The 26,373-nt window shown below is 45.6% G+C and overlaps 1 protein-coding gene across 1 annotated transcript in view; it reads left to right on the top strand.

The window, feature by feature from the left end:
- Positions 1-26,373, top strand: part of KATNIP (katanin interacting protein) — a 198,147-nt gene that overhangs the window by 72,500 nt on the left and 99,274 nt on the right. The window contains exons 6-7 of the mRNA XM_082600399.1: positions 2,134-2,265; positions 24,380-24,647. Coding sequence (XP_082456525.1) covers positions 2,134-2,265; positions 24,380-24,647 — 400 coding nt within the window. The remainder of the gene's footprint in view (positions 1-2,133; positions 2,266-24,379; positions 24,648-26,373) is intronic.

Here is a 26,373-nt window from a genome sequence, read left to right as displayed (position 1 = left end):
GTGGCTTCTCTTGTTGCGCAGCACGGGCTCTAGGCCCACGGGCTTCAGTAGTTGTGGCACACTGGCTCAGTAGTTGTGGCTCGTGGGCTCTAGAGCACAGGCTCAGTAGTTGTGGCACACAGGCCTAGTTGCTCCATGGCATGTGGGATCTTCCCAGACCAGGGCTCGAACCCGTGTCCCCTGCATTGGCAGGTGGATTCTTAACCACTGCGCCACCAGGGAAGCCCCCCTGAGTGAGTCTTGATTAACAGGGAAATAGTGGCTTCCTCAGTGGCTCCTCCAGCCACTCACATCTGCCTCATACGCCTTCCCAGCTGCAAGGGCCTCCAGCGACATGACCATCTTAAAGGGGCACAATGCCAACTCGATAGAATCGGGGTTCCATTAAGTCAGGATGGAGAGGGCCATGGATAGCTATTGGGCGGTCAGGAAGTGTCTCCAAAGTTTAGATAGGACTTGGATACATGGAGAAGATTTGAAAGAATGGCCTTAAGGTCGGGAGAACAGCATGAGCAAAGGCACAGAGGTGGGAGAGTTTGGGGCTTAGGCGAGAGTCAGGACTGTGTCACAAACAACATAAACGCTATTCGCATTGGCTTAAGCAAAAGAGAGGAAGCTTCAGCGATGTCTTCCTTCAGGCATGGCTGGATCCAGGGGTTCTGAACAAATCCACCAGGACTCTGCTTCACTCTTTCAGCTCTCTTTATCTCTGTGGAAGGGGCACAGTGGTCCCCAGAAGCTCCTGGGGTGCCTCCCTGCAGCTTAGCACCCCTGTAGGAAGAGAGCACCTCCTCCGACAGCTGTAGCAGGAGTCCTGGAGCTACTGTCATTGGCTGCCATAGGTCCATTCCCGTCTCTGAACCGCTGGCCAGGCGTATTGTGAAGGATGGAATGGGCTGATTGGCCAGGCCTGAGTCACATTCCCACCCTCCCTTGGGCCACATGTGGACTGAGTCGGGGAGGGAAATGGGGCCTGGAGGAAAATGAGGGAGACCTTTCCTGCAGGCTGGGGAATGGATGCTGGGCTGACAAAGCTGCAGATATTCGGGGTACAGGAAGCAATTTTGCTTGGCCCAGGTGTCAGGTGTGTGAATGTATGTGTGGGAATCAGTGCGGGAAAGATTGGTTGGGGCCGTGTTGTAGAGACCTTCACATGCCAGGTATACACCATTTAGGGTACAGGTCTGGCTCCTAAAGCAAGGAGATCCAAATATTGGCTTAAACAACATGAAAGTTGATGTCTCTGACACAGGTTAGCGGTGGGCAGTCACCTTGCTCCGAGAGTTCACGGAGGAACCCCAGCACAACCTCTTTTGTCACTCCAGCATCCTCCAGCTGTCGCCCCTCCCCACAGTCCTCAGCAGCTTGCTGCCACCTCCTCGTTCCAGTCGTCAGGAAGCGGGGCAGGGCAAGGGCGGGGCTCTCCCCTTCCCTTTCCGGGCACAACGTCAAAGATGTACACGCCCCTCTCCCCCACCCACACACATCACGGGCCAGAACGTGTTCACCTGCTCCCTCCCAGCCGCAGGGGATGCTGGGAGCATCACTTGCACATCTGGAGACACAGTACAAGAGAGAAAGGGGAAACGGACGTTCCAGGGATGGCCTGTGGGCTGCCACACCAGGCCAAAGGATGGGTATACTAAAGAATGATCCAGGGAGTGCTAGGAGGAAGAAGTCCCACCACACGGTTTCCATGGCCCCAAAAGTTTGGAGTATGTTCCATCTGTATTCTGTTTTAGGAAATCCACAATGTGTGTGGAGGAGGGGGTGAGGGGGCCATTAAAGGCCCTGAGAAGTCCTGGCCCAAAACCCGGGCTTTCCTAAACTTATTTATATCACAAAGCCCATTTGGGGAAGTTTAACACCCACTAAAATTCTACCGATAAGTTATTTCAAACCAAAAAAATTACTGAAAAACTCTACTGAACACACTGTGAGCGGTAAGAACCAGTAAAGACTTGAGTGGAAGTGGCGTGACCCACCCAGCTGGGCTTCCCGGGATGATGCTGGGCCAGGTGCACCCTGACCTGGCTGCTGTCATGTGCAGCGAACCCCTACAGTGCTTGCCCCTCGGAGGAAACAAGAGGTTCGTTTCACCGTATCTGAAACAGTCTGACTTTCTGTGTATAGAAATCTGTGCAGATCAGAACGGAAGCTGGCCCGCGGCTCTACATCGAGCCTCCTCTGGACTGTTCTGAAGATTGTGAGGCACGTGGGGGTGTGACTGTCAAGGCAGAGGATGCTTCCGGGGATCGTCCACAGGTAGGACCGGCCTCAGCTCGGGGCTATAGCGGCTCGCGGGGGCGCTTTCTAACAGTTACTTATTCATTCCTTTGCGAGCCCTTGCCTTCCTTCACTCTCGCATTTATTTAGCACTTTAACAAGCAGACAAATCTTGTGCTAGACGCTCTGCTAGGGACGGATCCAGTGTCCAAAGGTCAGCAAGGCTGGTGTCTGACCCAAAAGAGGCAAAAGCGTATAATCCCTTTACCACAAGAGGGAGCTGACAGGTGGGGCAGGGCATAGCGGGACCAGGAGGGAGAGTATCTAGGAAGGCTTCCTGGAGGGAGTGACATTTACCTGGTTCCTAAAAGCTGGGTAAGAGTGTGAGGGCCAGGGAGGTAAGGGTAGGTAAGCCGAGCTGATACTCAGCCTGTCCACACCTATATGCCTAAACCTGTTGTTAAATATTTTGAATATCTGCGCCCCCTCCCCCTCCTGCCACGGCACCAGAAACCACACATGGAAACACCCAGAGGCCCTGTGTAGCTGTAGCTCAGAGTCCCTGGCCGTGTAGCAACTCACAGGGGTGACCATGGGGTGTTTCACTCCCCTTCCTCAAATTGTCATTTCATTTCTGAAACCCTTGGAATTGCAACAGTCTCCCATTCAACCCCAGTCTCCCATTCAACAAGCATTTGTTGGGTCCCTACTTTTGAGCATCAGGCTCTGTCCTAGGCACCAGAGATGCAGAAATGAACAAAACTGACAAGGGGCCTATTCTTAACAACTCATGTTCCCAAGGGAGAGACAGACAATAAAGAATAAAACCAAGAAATAAATAATGCGATTTCAGGTACTGATATGTTCTAGGAAAAAAAAAAACAGAAAGGGGAGATGGGACAGCCAGGAGATCAGACAGCATGGGAGAGAGGGAACATTAGACGGTAGAGAGGGAAGGAACGCCTCTCTCAGGTATGACGTTTCCGCTGAAACTTGATGGATAAGAAGGAGCCGGCTTTGGAGCCAGCAATGGGAAAAGCATTCCAGGCGGAGGGAACAGCGAGCATGGGTGACCTGAGGCTGGGCTTGTTCAAGGGCGCATGATGTGGACATGATGTGAGCCAAGGGGAGTTAGAAGGCGATGAGGTTGGTGGGGCAGAGGGGCAGACCAGGCACGGGTAGGGACGGAGAGTTGAATTTTATTTCAAGGGCATCGCTTTTATAATTAGAGTGAGTGCGTAAATTATCTCCATGGTTATATACAAGCTAACTTTTAGAGGAGGCAGAGGCAAGTCGCTAAGCCCGTCCTGCCCCATTTGCCAGAATGAGATTGTTCAGCCATGGACCCAGGCTGCGGATTCCAGAGCCTCCGCAGGACGACAGACTTCCTTCCGCATGTGCCTTCTGTACCAAAAACCTGCTTTTCTGAAATGAAAATGACTCAAAAAGGAGATGGGAATGTCATCCAGGAAACATTCCTCTGATCACCATTGCATGTTGGTGTTTCCTTCTTTGCTTGTAAAGGAAGGACGATTTAAGGAGCAGGGGATCACTTTGTTTCACATTCCGGCTGCAAAAAATCTGAAAGTTAAAGTTAATTGCAAATTTCTGTCTTCCTGGAAAAAAAAAGTCCTTTTCTATGGAAGGACCCAAAGACTTAAAAACAGTCCTTAAAAACAGTCCATAGAAATGGGATTTTTACAGTAGGCAAAATCGTGGTCTTTATTGCCCTCAACACGCACCTCCCACACGACACAGACAGACAGACACACACACACACGCGCGCACACACACACACGCTTTTGAATCAACCAAAAGGTTTTCTGCTCAGGATCAGTCTGTGCAAACAGCCCTCAGCTTCCCTTAGGGAGGCTGGTTTGAAGCCAAGTTCAGTCTGTTGCAACCCTAGCCCCGTCCCCTGTCTCAGAACGCGTGCATGCCCTTCAAGCAAGAGGCATGCTCGTCCTCTCCTCCTCTGGCCATTTGGTACCCCCTGTTAATTGAACGTATACAGTATTCCTTCTTTTGCAAGCTTCCAAGCTCCCTGCAACACCACGCAGCCTGTCCCTCACAAGCTATTAAGCTCCATTAGCATTCCTGTGTGAGCGTGCTCTGAATCAGCATCTCCCTGCTCACCCGCACTTAATTTTCTCCACCGTGAGTGCCTGATTGTATTTCTTCCTTCCCTTTTTCTCCCCATCTTGAGGCGGCACTCCGTAAGCCTTCACAGTCAGTTTCCCCTTAGAGTTATTTTCCTGCTAAGTGAAAGAGTGAAATGGCCATGCCAGTTTTCGGCAAAGGCAGAAGCCTTAAGAGATGCAATCTGAACAGAGAAAGAAAAATAATGCCTGGCTACATATACTCAGCCCCCCTCCCACTGTTTGCAAGTGCAGTCTGAAATGGAGCAAAAGGAATTGCTGTCCGCATGTGTACTTTTCATCTGACCTTCACTGTTGAAACACACCAGCCTTTTCGCCTTCCATCAGATCCTTAGTGAACTTCAATTTCTTGGCGCTCTGAGTTCACAGACCAGCATATGCAGGCGTGTTCTGTTGGCCTTCACCCCCCATTGACTGTGCCTTTTTAAAAGATGTGAATTACAGCTGACATTTAAGAATCAGGGGAGTTCATGTCAAGATCTGAATTGGGGGTTTCTCTTGAAAAGTCGAAAGATTTAGGAATTACATTCTTAAATGACAACCGCGAGTGGAGCTGGGGGGTACCTGTCCCCTTAGACAAGTGTGTGCTGCATGTACCACAGTCCCCACCATGTCCCGGCACCATCTAGATGCTGAAGCTAAAACAGACAAGTACATAATATGCCAGCAGGTGATGGGGCTTGTAAGAGAACTAGGGCAGAGTAAGGGGCTAGAGAATGTGGGCGGAGGCTGCCATGTGATATGGGAGGACGGGGCTTACCCTTGATGAGGTGCTGTGTGAGCAGGGGCCTCAAGGAAGCCAGGGAATGAGTAGAGAGAGAAGAGCTTCCACACACAGGGAGCAACAGGTGCAGAGGCCCCGAGGAGGGAGGACAGCAGGGAGGCCAGTGTGGCTGGAGGTGAGTGAGCAAGGGGACAAGGAAGAGGCAGTGAGGCCAGAGACGTAGCCAAGGCTTAGATGGCACCGGGCTTTGAGGGCTGCGCTAAAGGTGAGGGATTCTCCTTTGAGTCAGAGGAGAAGTCATCATAGGGTTTTGTAAGCCATTGTAGCTTAACAACTCCAGGGAAAGGAGGACACCTCTTTCTTTCCAGAGAGTTCTGCCTAAGTGCCAGCTCTGGGTTATGTTGGCTTGCCTTGGGGTATGTGTTACAATGGATAATAAGGCTCCATTTAAATGCTTTCGGCTCCATTTAAGGACCAGGAATGAAAGTACACATTTTTTTTCTATTATTAAGGTATCCTTTTTTCCTGACAATGCGTGATCAATGTTAAAAATTCAAATGATAACAAAGAAAATAAAAGTCCTCTCCTAATCCCACTGCCCCAGAGATTAGTGCTGTGAATAGGTGGGTATATTACCATCCAGACTAAAAATTGCATATATTCATTATGTTCCTTGAAAGTATATATTAGTTATATCCAAGATGAGAGAGTTGATCTGGAATGTTCCAGTCCTGGCCTGTTCCCAATGAGTGGTATTTTCTGCGTTATCTTATCCATCCCTGAGAGCATGACAGGTGATGGGAAGAAGACTGGCCCACTCCAGCATCTTCTGGAATACCTTCTCTGAGTTTTTCTTTCCATTGTGTAGATCCTGGAGTGGCGTGAACTGGATGTTTGGCCACAATTACAATTCAGTGTTTTGAAGTCATTGTTACTTGCTGACACATATAACAACTAAAAACCTGTCTTAACCCGTGTGCCACCAGCAGGGCTGCCACATGTGGACTCTGCTGTGGTCCATGACGGCTCACCCACCTGTCGGTACAATGTAGATTATGGGGCTGTGCCATCATTGGTGGAGCATCCCTCAGTGGACCAGCCCGCCCCACTTTGTCCCCGGCAGGGCTCTTCAGCAAATCCCTTCAGTCACCCTTCATTAATTTCAATGGTGAGACTTTAAAAAGGAGGGATCATTTTGGGTGTTTTTTTTTTTTTGCGGTACGCGGGCTTCTCACTGTCGTGGCCTCTCCCGTTGGGGAGCACAGGCTCCGGACGCGCAGGCTCAGAGGCCATGGCTCACGGGCCCAGCCGCTCCGCGGTATGTGGGATCTTCCCGGACCGGGGCATGAACCCGCGTCCCCTGCATCGGCAGGCGGACTCTCAACCACTGCGCCACCATGGAAGCCCAAGGGATCGTTTTTTAGGGCAGTTCTATTGCTTGGGAACTTCTGCTGTTTCAGATTACCATATAAATAACCTTTGAGCGAGTGCCTTTAAAAAAAAAATTATTTGTTTGTTTATTTATTTTTGGCCGCATTGGATCTTCGTTGCTGTGCACAGGCTTTCTCTAGTTGCGGTGAGCGGGGGCTACTCTTCGTCATACGCGGGCTTCTCATTACGGTGGCTTCTCTTGCAGAGCACGGGCTCTAGGTGAGCGGGCTCAGTAGTTGTGGCTTGCAAGCTCTAGAGCGCAGGCTCAGTAGTTGTGGCGCACAGGCTTAGTTGCTCTGCGGCATGTGGGATCTTCCTGGACCAGGGCTCGAACCCATGTCCCCTGCATTGGCAGGCCGATTCTTAACCACTGCACCACCAGGGAAGTCCCTTTTCTTGATCTTTTATTGTTCTTTCCACATAAGTGGGATTATACTATCCAGGCTATTTGATAGCTCCACTGTTTTTAGTCAACAACATGCCAGGGCCATCTTACCACACCAGTACTCACTCAGCCATCTGAACCCAGTGGCCAGAGTTTGAATCCTGGTCCACTTACCAACTGTGTTCCTGCAATGGTGTTGGTAAAGCAGGGATGAGTTTGATCAGATGAGCTTTAAGAGCGAGAATGACTTAGGGAGGCATAGAGACCAAGAGAGAGAAAGAGGACCCCATACATCTCCAGGGATGTAAGTTTCTTTTACTACACCCAGTTCTCTCTGCTTGCCCCTAGGATACCAAATCTCCCATCAGCACCATGCCCTGTGATTTTAATTTCTCCCTTCTGAATGTACATGGATGCCCCAACCCTCCAAGCGCTATAGACAGAGAAAGGATCCTCTTAACTATTCAGGATGTAATGGTAAGATGGACTTTCACATCCTAACTGTCAGGGGCCAGGGTCTTCTCCATACCAAGCAGCTGGGCCATAAGATAGACTCCACGAGAGAGTCTCCATTTACACCTGGGAAAACAACACAGATCACAACAGGATTGGATGTTAACAAAAAACCTCTGGCCTACCCACCAGAAGATTTCAAACAACACACAAGAGGCTTGACTTAATACCATTATTTTCTTTAATGATAGAAAAAGCTCACATTAAATGAGCACTTACTCAGTACCTAGCACTGTGTGCAGTGTATGACATCCGTCACTGCATTCATTAACCCTGCAAGTTACTTGCTAGGAATTTTCATTCTCATTTTATAGTTTGAGGAAACTGAGGGATGAGAAATGATGTTGCTCACCAAGGCCTCAGAGAAGCCCAGACTGGAAACCCAGACCCCAGGACTCCTTGTTCCATGAAATTAACAATCACAGGCCGGGAATTGCGCTGAGCTGTTTTTTGGGCAGGGTCTGTTATGAGTATCATTGATGTTCTGCCTAGGAGGAAGGTGTTCAGAGGTGGCCATCCATCGGTTCTGCTTAACTGTTTTAAACAACCTGGAGAAGACCTCTCCTCTGACAAATATTTCTCCAGTGAACCCCAAGCTGGGAACATTGATGAAAAATGTTTTTCAAAAGTGAAGTCCAATGAGGAAACAACCAGACAAAGCCAAATTGAGGGACAGCCTACAAAACAACTGGCTGGGAGTCTTCAGAAATGTCAGTTGCATAAGAGACAGAGAAAGGCTGTTCCAGATTAAAGGGGGCTAAAGAGATACCACAGTTATGCGATGTGAGATCCTGGGAGGTTGGGGGGATTGCTCTAAATTTAAGGATGGTTTGGAGAAATTAATGAAATTTGAAAATCATATTATATCAGAAAATAATACTGTACTGATGTTAAATTTCCTGAGTTCGGTAATTATATTGTGGTTATGTAAGAAAAGGTCCCTGTTCTCAGGTTTCTGAGAATTGGTGAAGAATTGGTGAATATAGGTGATGGGTATTTGGGCATTCATTATACCCTTCTATTATACTATGCTGATAAATTTTCTACGGGTTTTACATTTTTTCAAACCAAGTTTTTAAGAAGCCAGTACATTAAGGAGGAGATAAGCTCCTTCAGTAGAGCTAAGCATCAGCAAAGGAAGAAATAGAAAAAAGTAAAAAAAAAGGAGACCTAGTTTAAAAAGCTTAGTAGGATTGTATTGATGTCAGTTTCTGGACTGTGCTATTGTGCTCTTGTTATACGGGATGTTACCGTGGGGGAGACTGGATGAAGGGTACATGGTATGGCTCTGTATTGTCTACAGTTAGCTCAAAACCAAAAGTAAAAAGCTAACTAAATAAAAGAAACACAAATGTCCAGGTCATATCATCCAGAGGTTTTGATTCTGATTCTGGATTTGGACTCAGACATGATTTCTCTGTTTAAGCACCCCATGTGACTAATTTGCAGCAATGTTTGAGAATCACCATTATAAGGAAAAGATAGAGCCATGGATCTTAAAATTTGATATACACAAGAATCACTAAGGTCCATCGACAGATGAATGGATAAAGAAGATGTGGCACATATATATACAATGGAATATTACTCAGCCATAAAAACAAACGAAATTGAGTTATTTGTAGTGAGGTGGATGGACCTAGAGTCGGTCACACAGAGGGAAGTAAGTCAGAAAGAGAAAAACAAATACCGTATGCTAACACATATATATGGAATCTAAAAAAAATGGTTCTGAAGAACCTAGGGGCAGGACAGAAATAAAGATGCAGACGTAGAGAATGGACTTGAGGACACGGGGAGGGGGAAGGGTAAGCTGGGACGAAGTGAGAGAGTGGCATGGACATATATACACTACCAAACGTAAAATAGATAGCTAGTGGGAAGCAGCCGAATAGCACAGGGAAATCAGCTCGGTGCTTTGTGACCATCTAGAGGGGTAGGGTAGGGAGGGTGGGAGGGAGACGTAAAAGGGAGGAGATATGGGGATATATGTATATGTATAGCTGATTCACTTTGTTATAAAGCAGAAACTAACATAGCATTGTAAAGAAATTATACTCTAATAAAGATGTTTAAAAAAAAGGGAAAAGTAAATAACAACAACAACAAAAAGAATCACTAAGGAGATATATATATATATATATATATTTTGTGTGTGTGTGTGTGTGTGTGTGTGTGTGTGTGTGTGGTACGCGGGCCTCTCACTGTTGTGGCCTCTCCCGTTGCGGAGCACAGGCTCCGGACGCGCAGGCTCAGCGGCCATGGCTCACAGGCCTAGCCGCTCCGCGGCATGTGGGATCTTCCCGCACCGGGGCACGAACCCGTGTCCCCTGCATCGGCAGGCGGACTCTCAACCACTGTGCCACCAGGGAAGCCCACCACGGTATTTTTTTAAATGCATATTTTAGGTCTAATTTTTATGCCAAGAGAGTTGTTTACAGGAGGTAGCACAGTTTTTAACAGATGAACTCCTGGGGATTCTGAATCAGAAGGTCTGAAGATTAGAGTCTCTCTTAAATGGAAGGAAAGTTTTCGAGATCATTTGGGCTTTGTGGCTTTGATTTGGGGACTATAAAAGAAAGAAATGTTAAAATTGGAAGTCAGAATCTCATATGTCAGATAAAATTAAGATAACTGTAAAGTAAAAAGCAAAATAAAATAACAACAAAAATCCAGAGGTTCACAAAAGCCAGAAAGGGATGAGAGGGGGCTCTTCCCTTGTCTTCAAACCATATCCTGTACTTCTGGAAACTCGGGTAAGAGAGGATGTCACTTAATAAATGAAAGATATGAAAGCATAAGAGCTCCTGGCAATATCTCCTGTATTATAGATCAGTTTCTATCCAGAATATTGATCATTCGTATTAAGAAAAGACTAAATTATGTTTAATATACATACTCTTTTAAGAAGACAAGGAAATCTTATCTATTTTAGAAATACTTTCATTTAAAATTATTTTATTTAGGTTTTTGACTATTTAAAGGGGTGAATTTTAGATAAATAGAAAATTCATTTTATATTATTAAGGCATTATTATATTAAGAAAAGGAATATGCACTCTTCATACTTGGTTTTCTCACTTCGGTCACATTCAAAATACGTCGCACATTCAAAATAGGTCTCAAATTTGAGGAAAACAATTCAGAAAAAATAGCGGCATGTAAGAGAGGATTTCTTATTAGTTACGACTTGAAAAAGTTATGCTTAAATTCAAGATGAGGGTAGAAATATAGTGATAAATGGAAGAGGGTATATCCAAAGGGGAGGGTTTGGACCCGTGGCCTCAAGGGCCAGCTTCAGCTCATGGGTGTGTTTCACTGGCTGGTCTGGTGTTGTGCTATATCATTATTGTTGCTGTTTTATGGGGTTGGCCAAACTGGAAAAAATCCGAACAAACGTTTTGGCCAAACCAATATTTGGAATTAGAAAACTTTTATTCTGAGCATGCAGCCTTCACTCTGCCTTAGTCCTCACCTCTTCCTGTTGTCTGACACTGTGTCTCCCATTGCTGTTTCACACGGCATTACATTTTCTGAAGATGTAGGGAGCTTGTGGCTCCTGTTTTAGGGAGGAAAAAGAACCAGTGACTGTGACTCAGCAAGTCTGGAGAGGGTAGTTTGAGCTCTTCTATAAACTCTGTGGGGACTTGGCTAAGTCACACTCTTTTGGAGCCCCACTTCCTCCCTACAACAAAAAGGGATAGATTATTTCCTGTGCCTGTCAGCTCTGAAATCACACACCCTAGGGGGAGTTTATAGGTGTTCCCATATTGCAAAATCCACAAGAAGAGAGGATACATGGTAGTTCATGGAGCCCTCCACTCATCCAAGGACCATTTCTGGAGGCTGTTTGCAAGTTACATATTTAGGGCTTGAAACACCCTTCCCCCCCCATCCCAGATCTAAGCTTCATGATGGCAGAGACATGTGCTGTCTCTTGCCTGCCGTATCTCTGGTCCCTAGAAAAGTGCCTGGCATAGAGTTAGTTTGCAAATCTTTGTTAAGCAAGTGAATTGGGTAGTTGATTGATTGAATCAATGAGCTAGCGTGGCAGAGAGGAGGTTGATTAGGCACCCTGGCCAGCCCACACATAGCTGAGTTCAGTTATCACATCGCTAAGTTATAATTATGATGACAGTATTTTCCAAACTATGAATCAGGACACATAATCTGACAAAGAATTTCTGTGCTGCTTGGGGTAGAAGTGTCAGTTTGGGAGATATAGCTTGGATTCTGAAATATTGGGATTTCTGGCAGAGGGTGCTAATTAAAATGAATATTTTAAGTGACATGAGTGAGGGGGGCTGGGGGGCGGTACCAAGGATGGCACTTGGCCTGGGTGTCAGGGCATGGTAGAAAGTAGTGGGGATGTAGGGAACAGTCTCTACACAGCTCAGCTGACTGTCATCATAGGGGCCCAGTGGTGCCAGGCTTTCTAATTTTAAGAGAAGCCAAGTATCTGGGCTTGTTTGTGTTCGATTTCTCCCATTTTTTTTATGTTGGTAACTAATTCACAATTTTCTATGAACCAAACAAATTGTGCTTGCTGGCCAGATTTGGTCTTCAGACCACCAGCTTGCAACTTTTGATTTAGACAATGAAAGCTTTGTTAGCTCCTGACAAGAGAAGAGGAAGAGGTTTTTTCCTTTCCAGTGACACTTGAGTTAGCCCCTCTGGTACCCAGAACCATCAGGGTCATGGCATCCTGAATGTACCCAGAGATGCCCAGCTGGATAGCTCAGACCAAAGGACCACCTGGCTAACGGCATTAGGAAGGTCCCTGAGCAGGTAGGTCAGACAGCACAAAGCCAGCTGAGCAGGAATAATTCAGTTATGAGCATGAATGATTTGTGTGGAATGATGCTGAACAAGCACTAAATACCCATAAAATACAGGTCCAGGACTGAGAGATGTAGTAATTCTTTCACCTAATAGAGCATCCCTGTAAGTGAAGATACTGGATGGTATTTGACTTCCTAAAGCATCCTTTTCAATCTTAATGAAAATTTAAAATGATCTCTGAATCAATACCAGAATAAATAGTCTTTTTTATTTCTTGCATTTATAGTCTACTTAGAATTTCTTAGGTATTTTCACATTATTTTGTCATTTTATGTAACATCTAATATATGAGTGATTTCTCATTAGAAAAGATTCAAACAATTAAGAAGTAAACTAAGTAAAATAGGAAAAGCTCTCTCTACCGCCCAGACACACCAGGCCCAGCTTTCAGTTCTATTGAGCATGCATACTTTATTTATTTTGTCATTCATTCATTCATTCATTTACTGTTTTCTATTTCAGTTCATTTCTGCTTTTATCTTGATTCCTTCCCTAAACTTTTTGGTTTAATTTATTGCTTTGATTCTCCCCCCACCCCCATCCCATAACCTGGCTTCTTACTTTAAATGCTTAATTCCCTTATTTTCAGCCTTGTTTTCTAATACAGCAATTTTAAGCCTATAAATTTCCCTCTGAATACTGCTCTGTCCTTATCTCACAAATTTTGCGTGTATGTAGTGTTTTCATTGTCATTTACTTCTTTTGGTTTGTGATTCTAGGGATTTTTTTCTCTTTATTTAGAAGAGTTTTACAAATGTTCTAAGTAGAGAGTTTTTGTCTATCTTTCTGTGTTAATTTCTAATTTTACTACATTATGGTTAGAGATTGGTCTGCTTGATTTCTGTTGTTTTGGAAGTTTTTGAGACTTTGTTTGTGGTCTACCAGATAATTTTTATGAATGCTCTATGGTATTTCGAAAGAATAATCATTCTCTTTTTGGTATGAAGTTCTCAGTATATCTATTAAAGCAAGCTATTAATTATGTTATTTAACCAGGCAATTATGTATGTCCCAGTATAGTCCCAGACCACCTATATCAGAATCACTTTTTTTTTTTTTTTTTCTTTTTGCGGTATGCGGGCCTCTCACTGTTGTGGCCTCTCCCGTTGCGGAGCACAGGCTCCGGACGCGCAGGCTCAGTGGCCATGGCTCACGGGCCCAGCCGCTCCGCGGCATATGGGATCCTCCCAGACCGGGGCACGAACCCGTATCCCCTGCATCGGCAGGCGGACTCTCAACCACTGCGCCACCAGGGAGGCCCCAGAATCACTTTGGCTTCTTATTAAAAATGTAAATTCTCATACCCCGTTCAAAGATATAGAGCTAGGTTTACAGGGGGCATGGAGTGCTCAGAATCTTCATTTTTAATAGGACTCCCAGAAAATTCTTATGCTCATTAGCAAACCACTGCAATAGAGCCCTAATTAATTTTTGTCTATTTAATCTGGGTGATTTCTGTGAACTTATCAATGTTCCCTTATATTTCTCTGTTTTTGCTTTATACATTTCAAATCTGTCATTGTGTACATATAGAGTCAAGATGTTTTCTGACAGGTTGTTTGTTTAATCCATATGAATATATCAGTATCATTCTCTTTGTCCTGTTTAAAGCACTAGGTGGGCCTTTTCAGTCTAAAGGCTTATGTCTTTCTTTAGCATTGGAAAATGTTCATTTATTATTGTTGTTGTTATTATTTTCCATTGTTTCTGTTCTATCCTCTGGAACTCCTCTTGGACAAGTTGACCCAGATCTTCAAGTCTCTTAATTTTTCTTTCATATTTTTCTTTTTGTCTTTTTATACTGTGTCCATGTGAAATTGTTTGGCTTGAATTTCTAGCACATTTAATTTGTCACCTTTTAGCTCTTTCTGTACTTAGTTTATCTTTTCCAAAATGTTAATGATAAAATTAAAACTTGAGATCTCTAGCTGTTTCTTTTTCATGGATGAAATGTCCTCTCAAATCTCTCCAGGGATATTCATTTTCAGGATTCTAAAGTCTTCCTCTGCTTATTCTATTAACTCGCTTTCATTGGGTGTTCGTTCTTTTGTTAATTAAATTTTGTGCCACTCTTCAGAGTTCTGGTTTTCCCAAATGTTTGGTCATTCTCGGTTGTCTGCTCATCTTTGTATTTGAGAATCCTACTTCTTCTGCCTGTTCTATTTAATATAACCTGACCTTGATGTTTGTTGGGGCACAACATGCTCCTGGAGGCTGTGTGCCTTAGCTCCTCTTCCAGGTATGGGAACTCCTAGTCTACTTTGGGGAAAATGACCTCCTAGAGCATTGCCCACATCCAGGCATCAGCCTGTGTGTACTTAATACAGCTGGGGAGGGGCCAGCAGCCCTAAAAGCAGCCCCCAGTGAATGCCCCAGGGCTTCCTCTCACTCCACCTTGACTCTGGACTCAGCTACACACGCACACACACACACACACCCAATTCCTTGTATGGAAAATTTTACTGCCCTTGTTTTGGTCCATAGTTTCCTCTGCTTTTACTGCTTCATAGATGTGATCTCTGCTTTCTTGCCTTTCAAGAATTCCTCAAAATTTCTAGTGATCCAGCAGCATTCTGTGTTGTTTGGTCTCTATCCTGCCATCCCTATCTGATTTCCTTCTCTTGATCTTTCAGCCACCCTCCCACCCCTGCTCTGGGCAGGCTCAGGTGAGGCAGCCACAGCACACTGATTGCACAGGGTTTGCCCAGGGCGTTATAGCCAGGAAATGGTACCCTTCTGCTTCCTGAGTCTGTGCTCTTCCTCTTATATCACTCCACTCCTTAAGACAAAGATGGCTTTTTTCTTCATAATAATGGACATTTGAGACTGAACTCTAGGGGGATTCATAAATAAATTTAGCTTTGAATGAAAATCAGTGAAAGAAAATCCAAGGTTGAAAGGGGGCAGTAAGAAAGTAGCAGAAAACCAAAAACATCACACAGGTACTTGAAGCTCGGATAAAACTCATATTTTCCTAGCCATAGTTCCATCAGAATAGATGTAGGGAAATGTGGTTTAAAAAATACACAGCATGGACCCTATAGTTAGAGCTCAAGTCACTTTATTCTGGGAAGTTTGTGATCTAGATGCCACCAGGCTTGAGGTGTGGACTGGTAAGCCTCAGATGTGGGTTCTTGATGCTCGTTATATTGGTAATTTCTTATGGAATGGCTGTCTTTGTTGCCAGATTATAAATTCCATGAGAACAGGGACTCTGTCTTATTCATCACTCTTATCCCTAGCACTTAGCAATCAGACCTGCTTACGGGGACACATATATTCAACAATAAATGAATGAATGGAAAGAAGGACAGATTAGTTAATCCCTCATTGCAGGGTAAAAATCATTTCTGGGTCAGGCAGTTTAATATATGTAAAATGGCTCATATAAGGCAGTAGGAGTTGGTGGAAATTATTGCAACGAACAGTGCATGCAAATCCCACTTTTATAAAATTGCCAATCAAATGAGGACATCATTGGGGGTTCGCGGCGTGTCCATGACCTCTACCGCAGAGACTGCTGCTTCCTCTTGAGGGCTCAAAGTATCCAGTGTGGCTTCATGGGCTAAACATCTGATATTCTTGTAGGCAGTGTCAATAGGGTCTGAGAGATAGAAAAGAATATGCTGTCATCTCAATGTTAAATTTTCTGTAAAAACTAGACCTCTGATAGAGCAATCATGAAGCACTAATTCATAGCTATTATCTCATTGCATCCCTTCCACAAACTTGTCAGGTTGTCAGGGAACATTTTCCCACATGAGAGGTGGGGGCTTGAGGCTCAGGGACTTGCCTGGAGACATAGGGCGGCTGGAGCCGGGCTGGTACCCACACCCAGAACTTAGGCCAAGCTGTTCCCTTTTCTAAGTGGAGTTAGAGGTTTAATGCTTCATCCACTAACACCGAACACATGCTTTAACACATTTAGTGGCCTCGTGTCAGCTTTGTGTCAAAAGCTCTTACAGGCAGTTGTCATCAATTTCGTGTAAGCCAATGGGTGATCACAGAGCACTTGACTTTCATCTCGCTCTAGAGACCACTGGCTTCCAATGCATTGAGGCCAGGCAGGGAATAAATGTGGGCACGGAATGGAAAACCTGGACTTTGGAGTCAGACACTCCTTCATCCAAACCCTGGCTCTGCCCTTGCTAGCCACATGACCTGGGGCTGCCATTTAAGTGCCCTGAACCTATAAGATAAGGATACCTACACGCAGGGGTGGTGGGAGGCTGCAGGGAGATGAGGTGTGTAGAGGGGTTAGCCTGGTGCCTGATATGTAGCAAAAGCTTTGTAATCGGCAGCTGCTGCCATTGTTGATATTACAGCGTGGTTGCTATTGTTGCAGACATTTCACGTGCTATGGTGACCTGGTTTTGCTCTTTTCCTAGCCCAGCAGAAAAGAGGAAAATCAGGCATGTAAGGCACTAATCCACTGACCATGAAACCTTGGCTGCGTTTTAGTCACTGGTCCAGCATCCTTCCTTCCCTCGCCTCCTCCCTGGCTCTCTAGCAAGAAGGCCAATTTGTATACAGTCCCATCATCTGCTCCCCACCTGTGGTATTTGCAGCCTGGCCTTCATGCAGAAGGCTTTCTGTTGAAAGGGCTTGAACTGAACATTTTAAGGGCTGAGCGTTGAAATTGCATATAACAAGGTTTTAAAGCAAAGCTATAAAGTAAGTTTTCACAGAGCTTTTTCTGGATGACAGCTTCAAAGCAACTGGTAGATGCCCTAGCAGGGTATCCCTTTGAAGTATCAGCAGGTTGTCTTTCAAAGCGACCAACCCAAGGTCCTCATCTTTCCAGGTGGAAAGGATTTAAACAGCTTTCTCGAGGGAATGTGGCTACTTAATTCATCTCCCCTTTGCCCCTGGAACAGATGGTTTTAGATCACGTGGGCATTATAAGGGCCTAGGTTCTTAAAGTGTGCTCACCCAGTGTAAGCAAATGTATTCTTCTCCTCTGTGAACAAGATAGCAGTAATGCAGAATCTAGGCTTCTTATATATATATATTTACTATATATTTATAGTAAATACAATTATGGCATTTAAATTTGCATTAATTTGCCAGAAGCAAAACCAAATTGAAACAGAGTTATTGAAATTCAGATTTCTTTATCACAAGAGAGATTTCTTAAAACATCCCGTCTATTTAATAAATTATGAACAAAATATTAAGAGATTGGAGTTGCCATTTTTTAAAACCCTGTTGTTTCCATTTAAGATGGATATGAATTGACTAATATGCTATGGAAAATGAGGCCAGGTTGCACCCACACTGCCTGCCCTCTTCTGGTTTTTGTGAGCTTAGCTAAGAGCTTAGGTTTAGAACATTACATTTTGGTCCATAATCCGGAAACATACAATTGTCTAATACAGTGACCCTTAAGTAACACGGGTCTGAACTGCATGGGTCCACTTGTACGTGGGGTTTTTTTCAATAAATATAGTTCCTGTATTTTCATTTTACAGATCTTTAAGTATGGGGAAAGGTTTGTGTTCGGTTAGAGATCACAATATGCGAAATCAAAAGAACTGGGGTTTGAGTCCCCTTCTCTCCAGACTGCTTCAGCTTCCTGCCCTTCGGTGAGCCAGTTATCAATTCCTTTGCTTTTGAGGCAGAGATAGCGCTACATGGATTTTCGACTGCGTGGGGGGCAGGGCCCCAATCCCCGTGTTGTTCAAGGGTCACTTGTATTTCTTTAGTCTCTAAACGTCTTCAGTGTTCACCATTAGACCTTTTATCATAGGGTCTCCTGGTCTGTGTTCTTTTTTTTTTTTTTTTGGCGGTACACGGGCCTCGCACTGTTGTGGCCTCTCCCCTTGCGGAGCACAGGCTCCGGACGCGCAGGCTCAGCGGCCGTGGCTCACAGGCCCAGCCGCTCCGCGGCATGTGGGATCTTCCCGGACCCGGGCACAAACCCGTGTCCCCTGCATCGGCAGGCGGACTCTCAACCACTGCGCCACCAGGGAAGCCCTGTGTTCTTTATTTTGATTTTACTTTTCATTGTTTGGATTTTGTCCTCTGGAGGGTTTTTTCTGAGAAGGACTTATGGGTGCTATATTTATATTACCGGAATTTCTCCCTGTTGAGATTGGTGGCGTGTTACTTTTAAATCTGGACCACTTGAGTGGATACAGTAAGTTAGACGCTGCTCCATCATCTGCCAGCATCGAGCGCTGCAACTCACCCATTTCTGAATCCCTCTTTTGGGGACAAGATGTGTTCCAGGGCTAGAGATCAGTGACTATCAGACAACTGGCCGTTCAGGGTCCTCCACACCACTGTTCCTACCACTCCTATATGGAATTTATTTATTTTCAGGAGAAAGGATTTAAACATAAATGTAAATACCTGATATTTTTCTATTTATAAAATTGAAAACATGCTTATAATAAAAAATTAAGTAAAACAAAGCAGAAAACAAAGTCCCCTTAATGCCACCCCAGAGAGGATATTGTTAAGAGTTTGATGTTTCCAGACTTTGTGTATGCCTGTATGTATACATACTAATATAATAATTTTTAAAAGAATCAGGTTTATACTATATGTACATTTTCCAACATGCTTCTTTCTACTTAAACATATATCTTGCTGTCTTTCTGAATAAGTGCATGAGACCTACCTCATTCTCTGTAAGGGCTGCCTGGGGCTCCGTCAACGCCTGCTCTATTAGTAATTTAGCCCATCTCTTACTAATGAACATGCAGGTCATTCTCTTTTATAAATGATGCCTCAACGATCTTTGCGTACTTAAGAATGAAGAGTAAATTCCTAGAAGGGCTGGGGTGAAGGGTATGCACACTGTTAATTTCTAGTCAGCCATTTCTGTCATCTCGGCCTCCAAAATACATCTCAACATGCATCTCCTCTCCCCACCTCTGCTTCCACCTTCCTCTTTACCTGCTACCACAGGTGCGGCTGTCTGCTGTCTGTCCTGTTTCCATCCTGGCCCCGCCTCTCAAAATCCACTTGGTATCCAAGAGCCATAGTGATCTTTAAAAACAGAAATCAGATAATGTTGTATTTCTGCTTGGCACCCTTCGTGACCTCTCATGGTACATAAATCCAGACTCTGCTCTGAGGCCTACAAGGCACTGCCCCTGTGACCCCCTCCCTGCTCCCGGCCCTCTCCTCCCAGTGTGTTTGGTACCCGCTGCCCTCCAGCCATTGCTGCCTCCAGGCTTTTGCCTCTGCTGTTCCTCCTGACACACCTTGTGCCCTAGACATTCACTGGGCGTTTCTTTATCACCCAGCATTCCCTGACCAGCTTTCAACAGGGCTGCCCTCAGCCCACTCACTCATGGTTCCATCATGTAGGCAGGCTCTTTCCTTCCCAGTCCTGGCCACATCTGAAATGCCTCTGATTCTTTTTCTTTGTGCACTGATTGCCCGAAGCTTCGCCATCTTACTCCCTGCCATTACCTCAGCCCTCAACGAAGCGCCTGTAGCAAACCTGCGTGTGTGAATAAGTGAATGATAATAGTTGCCACATCTTCTTCCCCATTGGTTGGACCACAAAAGTGAGTCTGTTTTACACTTGGATAGTCTAGAAGGAGCAGGGAGCTGTGGCTGAGGGCACACGTCACGACTCTGCCACTTAATCATTGTGACAGGTGAGACCAGCTTAAAGGCTCTAGGCCTCAGTCCTCCGACTTGTGGGGACTCCAGAAATTCAGTCACTTAAAATATGGGGCTACCACAAGGTGAAGGTAATGAAGAGGCTGGAGGGAACCTGCTCAGCTGACCGTGGGTTCTAGAATCCTAATGCCCCATCCAGCTATTTCCTGGAACTGGCAGTGGGTGGTAGCTCCACTCAGCCTTAGGCATCAGTGGAGAAGATTCTGGGCCCTGGGACTGACCAGGATCTCCTGGACAGTCACAGCAGTCTCCCAACCGGGAGTTTAGCTGGCATTGCTTTTACCATTTTTTTCCACCGTGACTGGGTGAGAATACCGCGTTTGCCCCATTTTCTCACCTAGCCTCGCCTCCACCCCTGCAGAACAGAGAACTGAAGATGACCCCATCTGAGATGGGTGGGGTCGACCAAGAACCGGGACCAACTGCTTATCTTGCTGTGGCCAGAGTTCACGTTATCACCAAAGCAAGTCGCACTCCGCCCATCTATCTTGCAGGGTCATTGTGAGGATCGCACGGGGGAGGGAGTTGAAAATGTTTTGTAAAGTACAGAACATTATTCCGCTGTAGAGGATTACTAGCTTTAGAGTCACTGCAGTCGCTGTTAAACAGCAGGCCACCCAGGAACTCATGTTTCCCCACGGAGGAGCAGTAAATCTGTTCGCCCTCCAACTGCCGACCACAGTCAGACTTTGAAGACATGAGCCATGACTTCAGTCTGGCTTCCGTGAAGGTTGCATGGATCATGTCAATACACTCAACTAGAAGACCTTGCTATTATCTTTTGAAATGCCATTGGTGAATATGTGCTCACTTTAATGTAGGGTTTTTCACTCACACCACTATTGACATTTGCCCAGATAATTCTTTGTTGTGGGAACTGTCCTGTACATTCTAGGATGTTTAGCAGCATCCCTGGCCTCCACCTACCAGATGCCGCTAGCGCTCCTTTCCCCCAGTTCTGACCAAAAACATCTCCAAATAACTGCCAAATGTCCCCTGGAGAGGGGGACAAAATCATCCCCAGTTCACACCACTACTTTAATAAAACAATTCAGTGAGGTTGGGATTCGTTAACCCATTTTTATGGATGGCAAAATGGAGATCAGAGAAGTTAAGTAACTTTCTAAGAGTCACATCACTAATGCCACTGCCAAGGCAGGTGGGTGCTCCCCACCCCTGCTTACAGCTTCTACCCAGTCACTGACATAAATTAGTCATTCAGCACGTATTTGTCAAGCATCTACTATGTGCCAGGCAGTGTTCTATTTGCTCAATAAATATCACTGACACTTGATATTGGGCAGGGTGGGAGGGAGAGAGCTATAAAAGATCGATAGCTATATTAGTTTCCTGGGGAATTCCCTGGTGGTCCAATGGTTAAGACTCAGTGCTTCCACTGCCAGGGGTCTGGGTTCAATCCCTGGTCAGGGAACTAAGATCCCACAAGCTGTGAGGCATGTCTAAAAAAACCAAAAAAAAGTTTCTTATTGCTGCCATGACAACTTACCACAAACTTAGTGGTTTATCTTACAGTTCTGGAGCTCAGAAATCCAAATTCAGTTTCATTGGTCTAAAATCAAGATGTCAGCAGACCTATGTTCCTTCTAGAGGCTCTAGAGGAGAATCCGTTTCCTTGCCTTTTCCAACTTCTAGAGGCCACCTACATTCCTTGGCTTGTGCCCTTTCCTCCTTCAAGGCCAGCAGGGTAGCATCTTCTCTCCTCCCTAACCTCTGCTTCCACCCTTATATCTTATCTTTCTGAGGCTGATCTTCCTGCCTCCTTGGAAGGACCCTTGTGATTACATAGGCCCCTCTAGATATCCAAGATAATATCCCCCATCCCAAGATCGTTAATCGTATCTGCAAGGTCCCTTTGCCATGTAATATTCACCATCCAAGGTGATTAGAACATGGACATCTTTGGGGTCCACAACAGTCTGCTCTCGGGCCCCCAAAGATTCATGTCCACCTCACATGCAAAATACTTCCATCCCATCCCAAGTTTCCCAAAAGTCTCAACTCATTACAGTAGCAACTTAAGTGCAAAATATCATTTAAGTCTCATCTGCTCAAAACTCCCAAAGCTCATTATCTATATCTAAAATTAGCTAGGGGTGAGTCTATGGGTATTACTCATCTTAAGGCAAAATTTCTCTCCCTCTGGGAACTTTTAAAACTAGAAAGCAAGTTATCTGCTCCCAAATACAGTGGTGGGTCAGGCACAGGATAACAGTTATAGACATTCCCATTACAATAGACAGAAAATTAAAGGGAAAAGGGAGCCACCAAACCCAAGCAATTTTGAAATCCAACTGGGCAAACTCCATTAGGTTTCAAGGCACAGGAATAATTCACTGTGGCTCAGGATTCCGCCCTCTGGGCCCATGGCTCCACCCTGGGAGTCATTCTTCCTCTTTCATGAAGGGCAGCATGTGTTTGCACCTACGTAATTTCATTAACCTGTTTCCTGCCTGTAGAATTCTGGGAGCCTGTCAGCTTTCTTTAATTTTGTCCTTTCCCTCTCCCACTGAGTCCAAGCTGGCAGTGTTTCTGCTGGTATAACAGTCTCAAAAACCATGTGCGTCTCCTCTGTATGTCTCTAGGATTCACTCCATTAGACAAGAGGCTCCTCCACAAATCTTTCCTGGATAATCCCATCTCTTTTCCTGGCTTCTGCTGAGATGTCTAAGGGGATTCATGAGTCACATGTCTAATCTCTTCAAAGAGCCCTCAGTGTGATTGAGTACTCTAAACCAGTGGTCCCCAACCTTTTTGGCACCAGGGACCGGTTTCATGGAAGACAGTTTTTCCACAGACGGGGTGGGGTGATGGTTCAGGCAGTAATGTGAGCGATGGGGAGTGGCAGATGAAGCTTCGCTGGCCAGCCCACTGCTCACCTCACCTAACAGGCCGTGGACTGGTACTGGTCCATGGACCGGGGGTTGGGGGCCGCTGCTCTAAACTGTAGATCCTTCTAAGGTTTTGGCAAAAGGTTGTCGAGCCACACCCTTCGTTTTTTTTCTCCAGAGCACACTTTCCTGGCTTTTTCATGCTTTTTTTTTTTTTTTTTTTAGCATCTTTTGCAGTAGGCTGAAAGCTTCCCAAATCATCAACTCCCAGTTCTTTTTACTTAACAGTTCTCTCAGTCTGTCCCTTTCCTCTAGCATTTTACTCTAAGCAGCAAGAAGGAACCAGACTGTATCTTTAACACTTTGCTTGGAACTCTCTTGAGCTAAATATCCAAGTTCATCCTTTACAAGTTCCTCTTACAGTATAACTATAGGACACAGTTTGGCTAAGATTCTGCTGCCAGATAACAGGATTTTCTGTCCTCTAGTTCCCAATAACATGTTCCTTATTTCCTGAGCCCTCACCAGCAGCACCTTTGATGTCCGTATTTCTATCATTGGGCTTTTTAGGATGATTTCTCTAAGATGATCAAAGTTTTCTATGTGGTGCTTCTCACTTGTACGTGAGCCCTCACTAATTCAGTGGGTCCAGGAATAAGGACTTGGGCATCTTTGGGGAATCATTATTCAGCCTACCACGCAACTATTAAGTTTATGGTCAATCGTAAACTTGATTGCTTCTCACGCTCTCACAACTATGTTAGTTACTACAAGGGCTACAGGGATAGCCTGGCTAGGCTAACCAAACATACTGGGTTCCCCAGACAGTCCAGTGCACACTTTCGTCCCAGTGTAAATGTAGTAGTGCCTTTATTCCCCTTCCAAAGTATCCTGGGGACTTCCCTGGTGGTGCAGCGGTTAAGAATCCTCCTGCCAATGCAGGGGACACGGGTTCGAGCCCTGGTCTGGGAAGATCCCACATGCTGTGGAGCAGCTAAGCCCGTTGTGTGCCACAACTACTGAGCCTGTGCTCTAGAGCCCGTGAGCCACAACTGCTGAGCCCATGAGCCACAACTACTGGAGCCCGCGTGCTTAGAGCCCATGCTCTGCAACAAGAGAAGCCACTGCAATGAGAAGCCCGCACATCACAACAAAGAGTAGCCCCTGCTCTCCGCTTTCCATGACTAGAGAAAAGCCTGCGCTCAGAAACGAAGACCCAATGCAGCCATAAATAAATAAATTCAAACTATCCTGGCTTCAGTGATAAATTTTTTGATCACTGTAAGTATAGCTTAATGCTTGGTCTTAAGATTGTAAACCTACAGTCTCTTAGAGACAGAAGACATATGAAAAAATTTGCAAACAGCTACAGAAAACCACAATTAATACTATAAAACTACACTCTGCTCCATCCAGAGGAGAGTTTCTTATTTGTCCCTGCCCCTTTGTTTTCTCATCCTCAAAGTGAGGATAACACATGGGTTGAGATGGTTTTGGTAAATGTTAGTTTCACGGGAATAGTTCTTTGATTCTAATGATCTATTTTCAAAAGAGTTTTTCCTCAAAGGAACATATTTCATTTTTCACTTCTCTTCTTGACTTTTGGCAGGGGCTGAGAAAAAGCCTGGAACTTATTGTCAACCTACAAAGGAAAGAAGAAGATGGTTCCAGTGATGAGTATGACTCTATCGAAGAAGATGTACTCTCTGAGCCGGAGCCTGAGGACCAGGTGCTGGTGGGCCATCCTAGAGATGACTCCCCTCTTCCCAGTGGGGACTCCGTGCAGAAGCATGTTTCCGAGGACCAGGAGACAGACGGACGCCCTCCCCAGGGCCCAGACACCCTCGTAGTGCTGGAATTTAACCCAGCTTCCAAAAGTAAGCTCTGTCTTATGTGGCATTTCTTTGCCTTTGATGTCTCTGGATCTAATAATAGGACTTAAATTTCCAGTGGTACTTTGAATTCAGCTTTGGGTAGACCATCTCATAGGCCGGGGTATATATCAGGTCTCTGCTGATTGCAAGAGGTGAAGGCTCCCAAAAGCTTACAGATGACCCTGAAATTCCAGATGGTAAATGTCTGGCAGATAGTTGTGGGGGGCTGTCCTGTGCATTGTAGGAAGTTTACCAGCATCTATGTGGCAACTGGCTAGTGAAACTGACTTGAGCAAAAGGGACTATTTTTTTTTTTTTTTTTTTTTTTACGGTACGCGGGCCTCTCACTGCTGTGGCCTCTCCCGTTGGGGAGCACAGGCTCCGGACGCGCAGGCTCAGCAGCCATGGCTCACGGGCCCAGCCGCTGCAGCATGTGGGATCTTCCTGGACCGGGGCACGGACCTGCGTCCCCTGCATTGGCAGGCGGACTCTCAACCACTGTGCCACCAGGGAAGCCCGGGACTATTTATTGACTTGGATAACTAAGGAGTCCAGGGCTGCAATAGGACTCACTTCCGTTCCCCTCCCCTCCCCTTCCCTTCTTCCTTTTCTCCCTCTTCTCTCTTCCTTCTTTTTTCTTGGCACCATTCTCAAGTGGGCTTTCCACATATAGATGCAGAATTGAGACGCTGGCTTTGCAACTCCATCAGAAAGTGGATTTCTCTTCCTAAAAGCTCCAGCAAAAGTCCCAGACTTGGCTCTTGAACCCACATGGGGTCACAGCTCTGAACTAGTCACTGTGGCTCTGATGGCCAGGTCCAGCCAACAGGACTGGGGGTGTGGTTATCGCCACCCAAACCACATGGACGGAGATAGTAGTTTCCAAAGGAAAATTAAGGCGAATCTGAAGGAGAAGGAAAGCAGCTGGGCACCAACAGCAACTGTCCACTGGAGAAGGTTTTTCAGAAATCACCCTAGAAGGTAGAGTCAACAGAACAATTGGTGGGTGGCAGGGAGGGTTACGGTTAGGGCATTCTCCCCAAAGCTGGAGGTGCCGTATTTCCTGAACCAAATCCCAAGACCAACCAATGGGGAAGCATGAGTGAACCTAAGGAAGGAGAAATGAGGGAATGTTTGAAATCAGGCAGTGAGTATATTCGTCTGCCCAGGCTGCCGTAACAAAGTACACAGACCAGGGGTGGCATCAACAGCCACCGAAATGTAATTTTTTTCACAGTTCTGGAGGTTAGAAATCCAAGATCAGGGCTTCGGCAAGCTTGGTGTCTTCTGAGGCCTCTGTCCTTGGGTTGCAGATGGCTACCTTCTCCCTGTGTCCTCACATGGTCTTCCCTCTGTGTGTCCCTGTGTCCTAATCTCCTCTTCTTATAAGGACACCAGTCATGTTGGCTTAGCGCCCACTCTAAAGGCCTCATTTTACCTTAACTACCTCTCTGGTGACCCTACCTCCAAATACAGCCATATTCTGAGGTATTGGGGGTTAGGACTTGAACCTATGAGTCTTGGGGGGACATAGTAACAGGCAGCTCTGGAAAATCTACACCCCACGGTTGATGTCTCCAGTGAAGAGAACATTTGTCCCTCCGACATGCTCTCACCTCCTTGCTGGGCTGTTCCCTCCACCTAGATCACCACATTTCCTTTCCTCTCCACTCTGACCCATGAAACCTGGCTCCCTGCTTTTTCCTCGAGACTCAGCTCAGAGGCTGCT

Source organism: Mesoplodon mirus (genome assembly GCF_964341445.2).
Source record: "Mesoplodon mirus genome assembly, chromosome: 15".
Classification (NCBI taxonomy): Eukaryota; Metazoa; Chordata; class Mammalia; order Artiodactyla; family Ziphiidae; genus Mesoplodon; species Mesoplodon mirus.
Note: the sequence above shows the minus strand (reverse complement) of the source record. Positions and strands in the feature narration are given on the sequence as shown.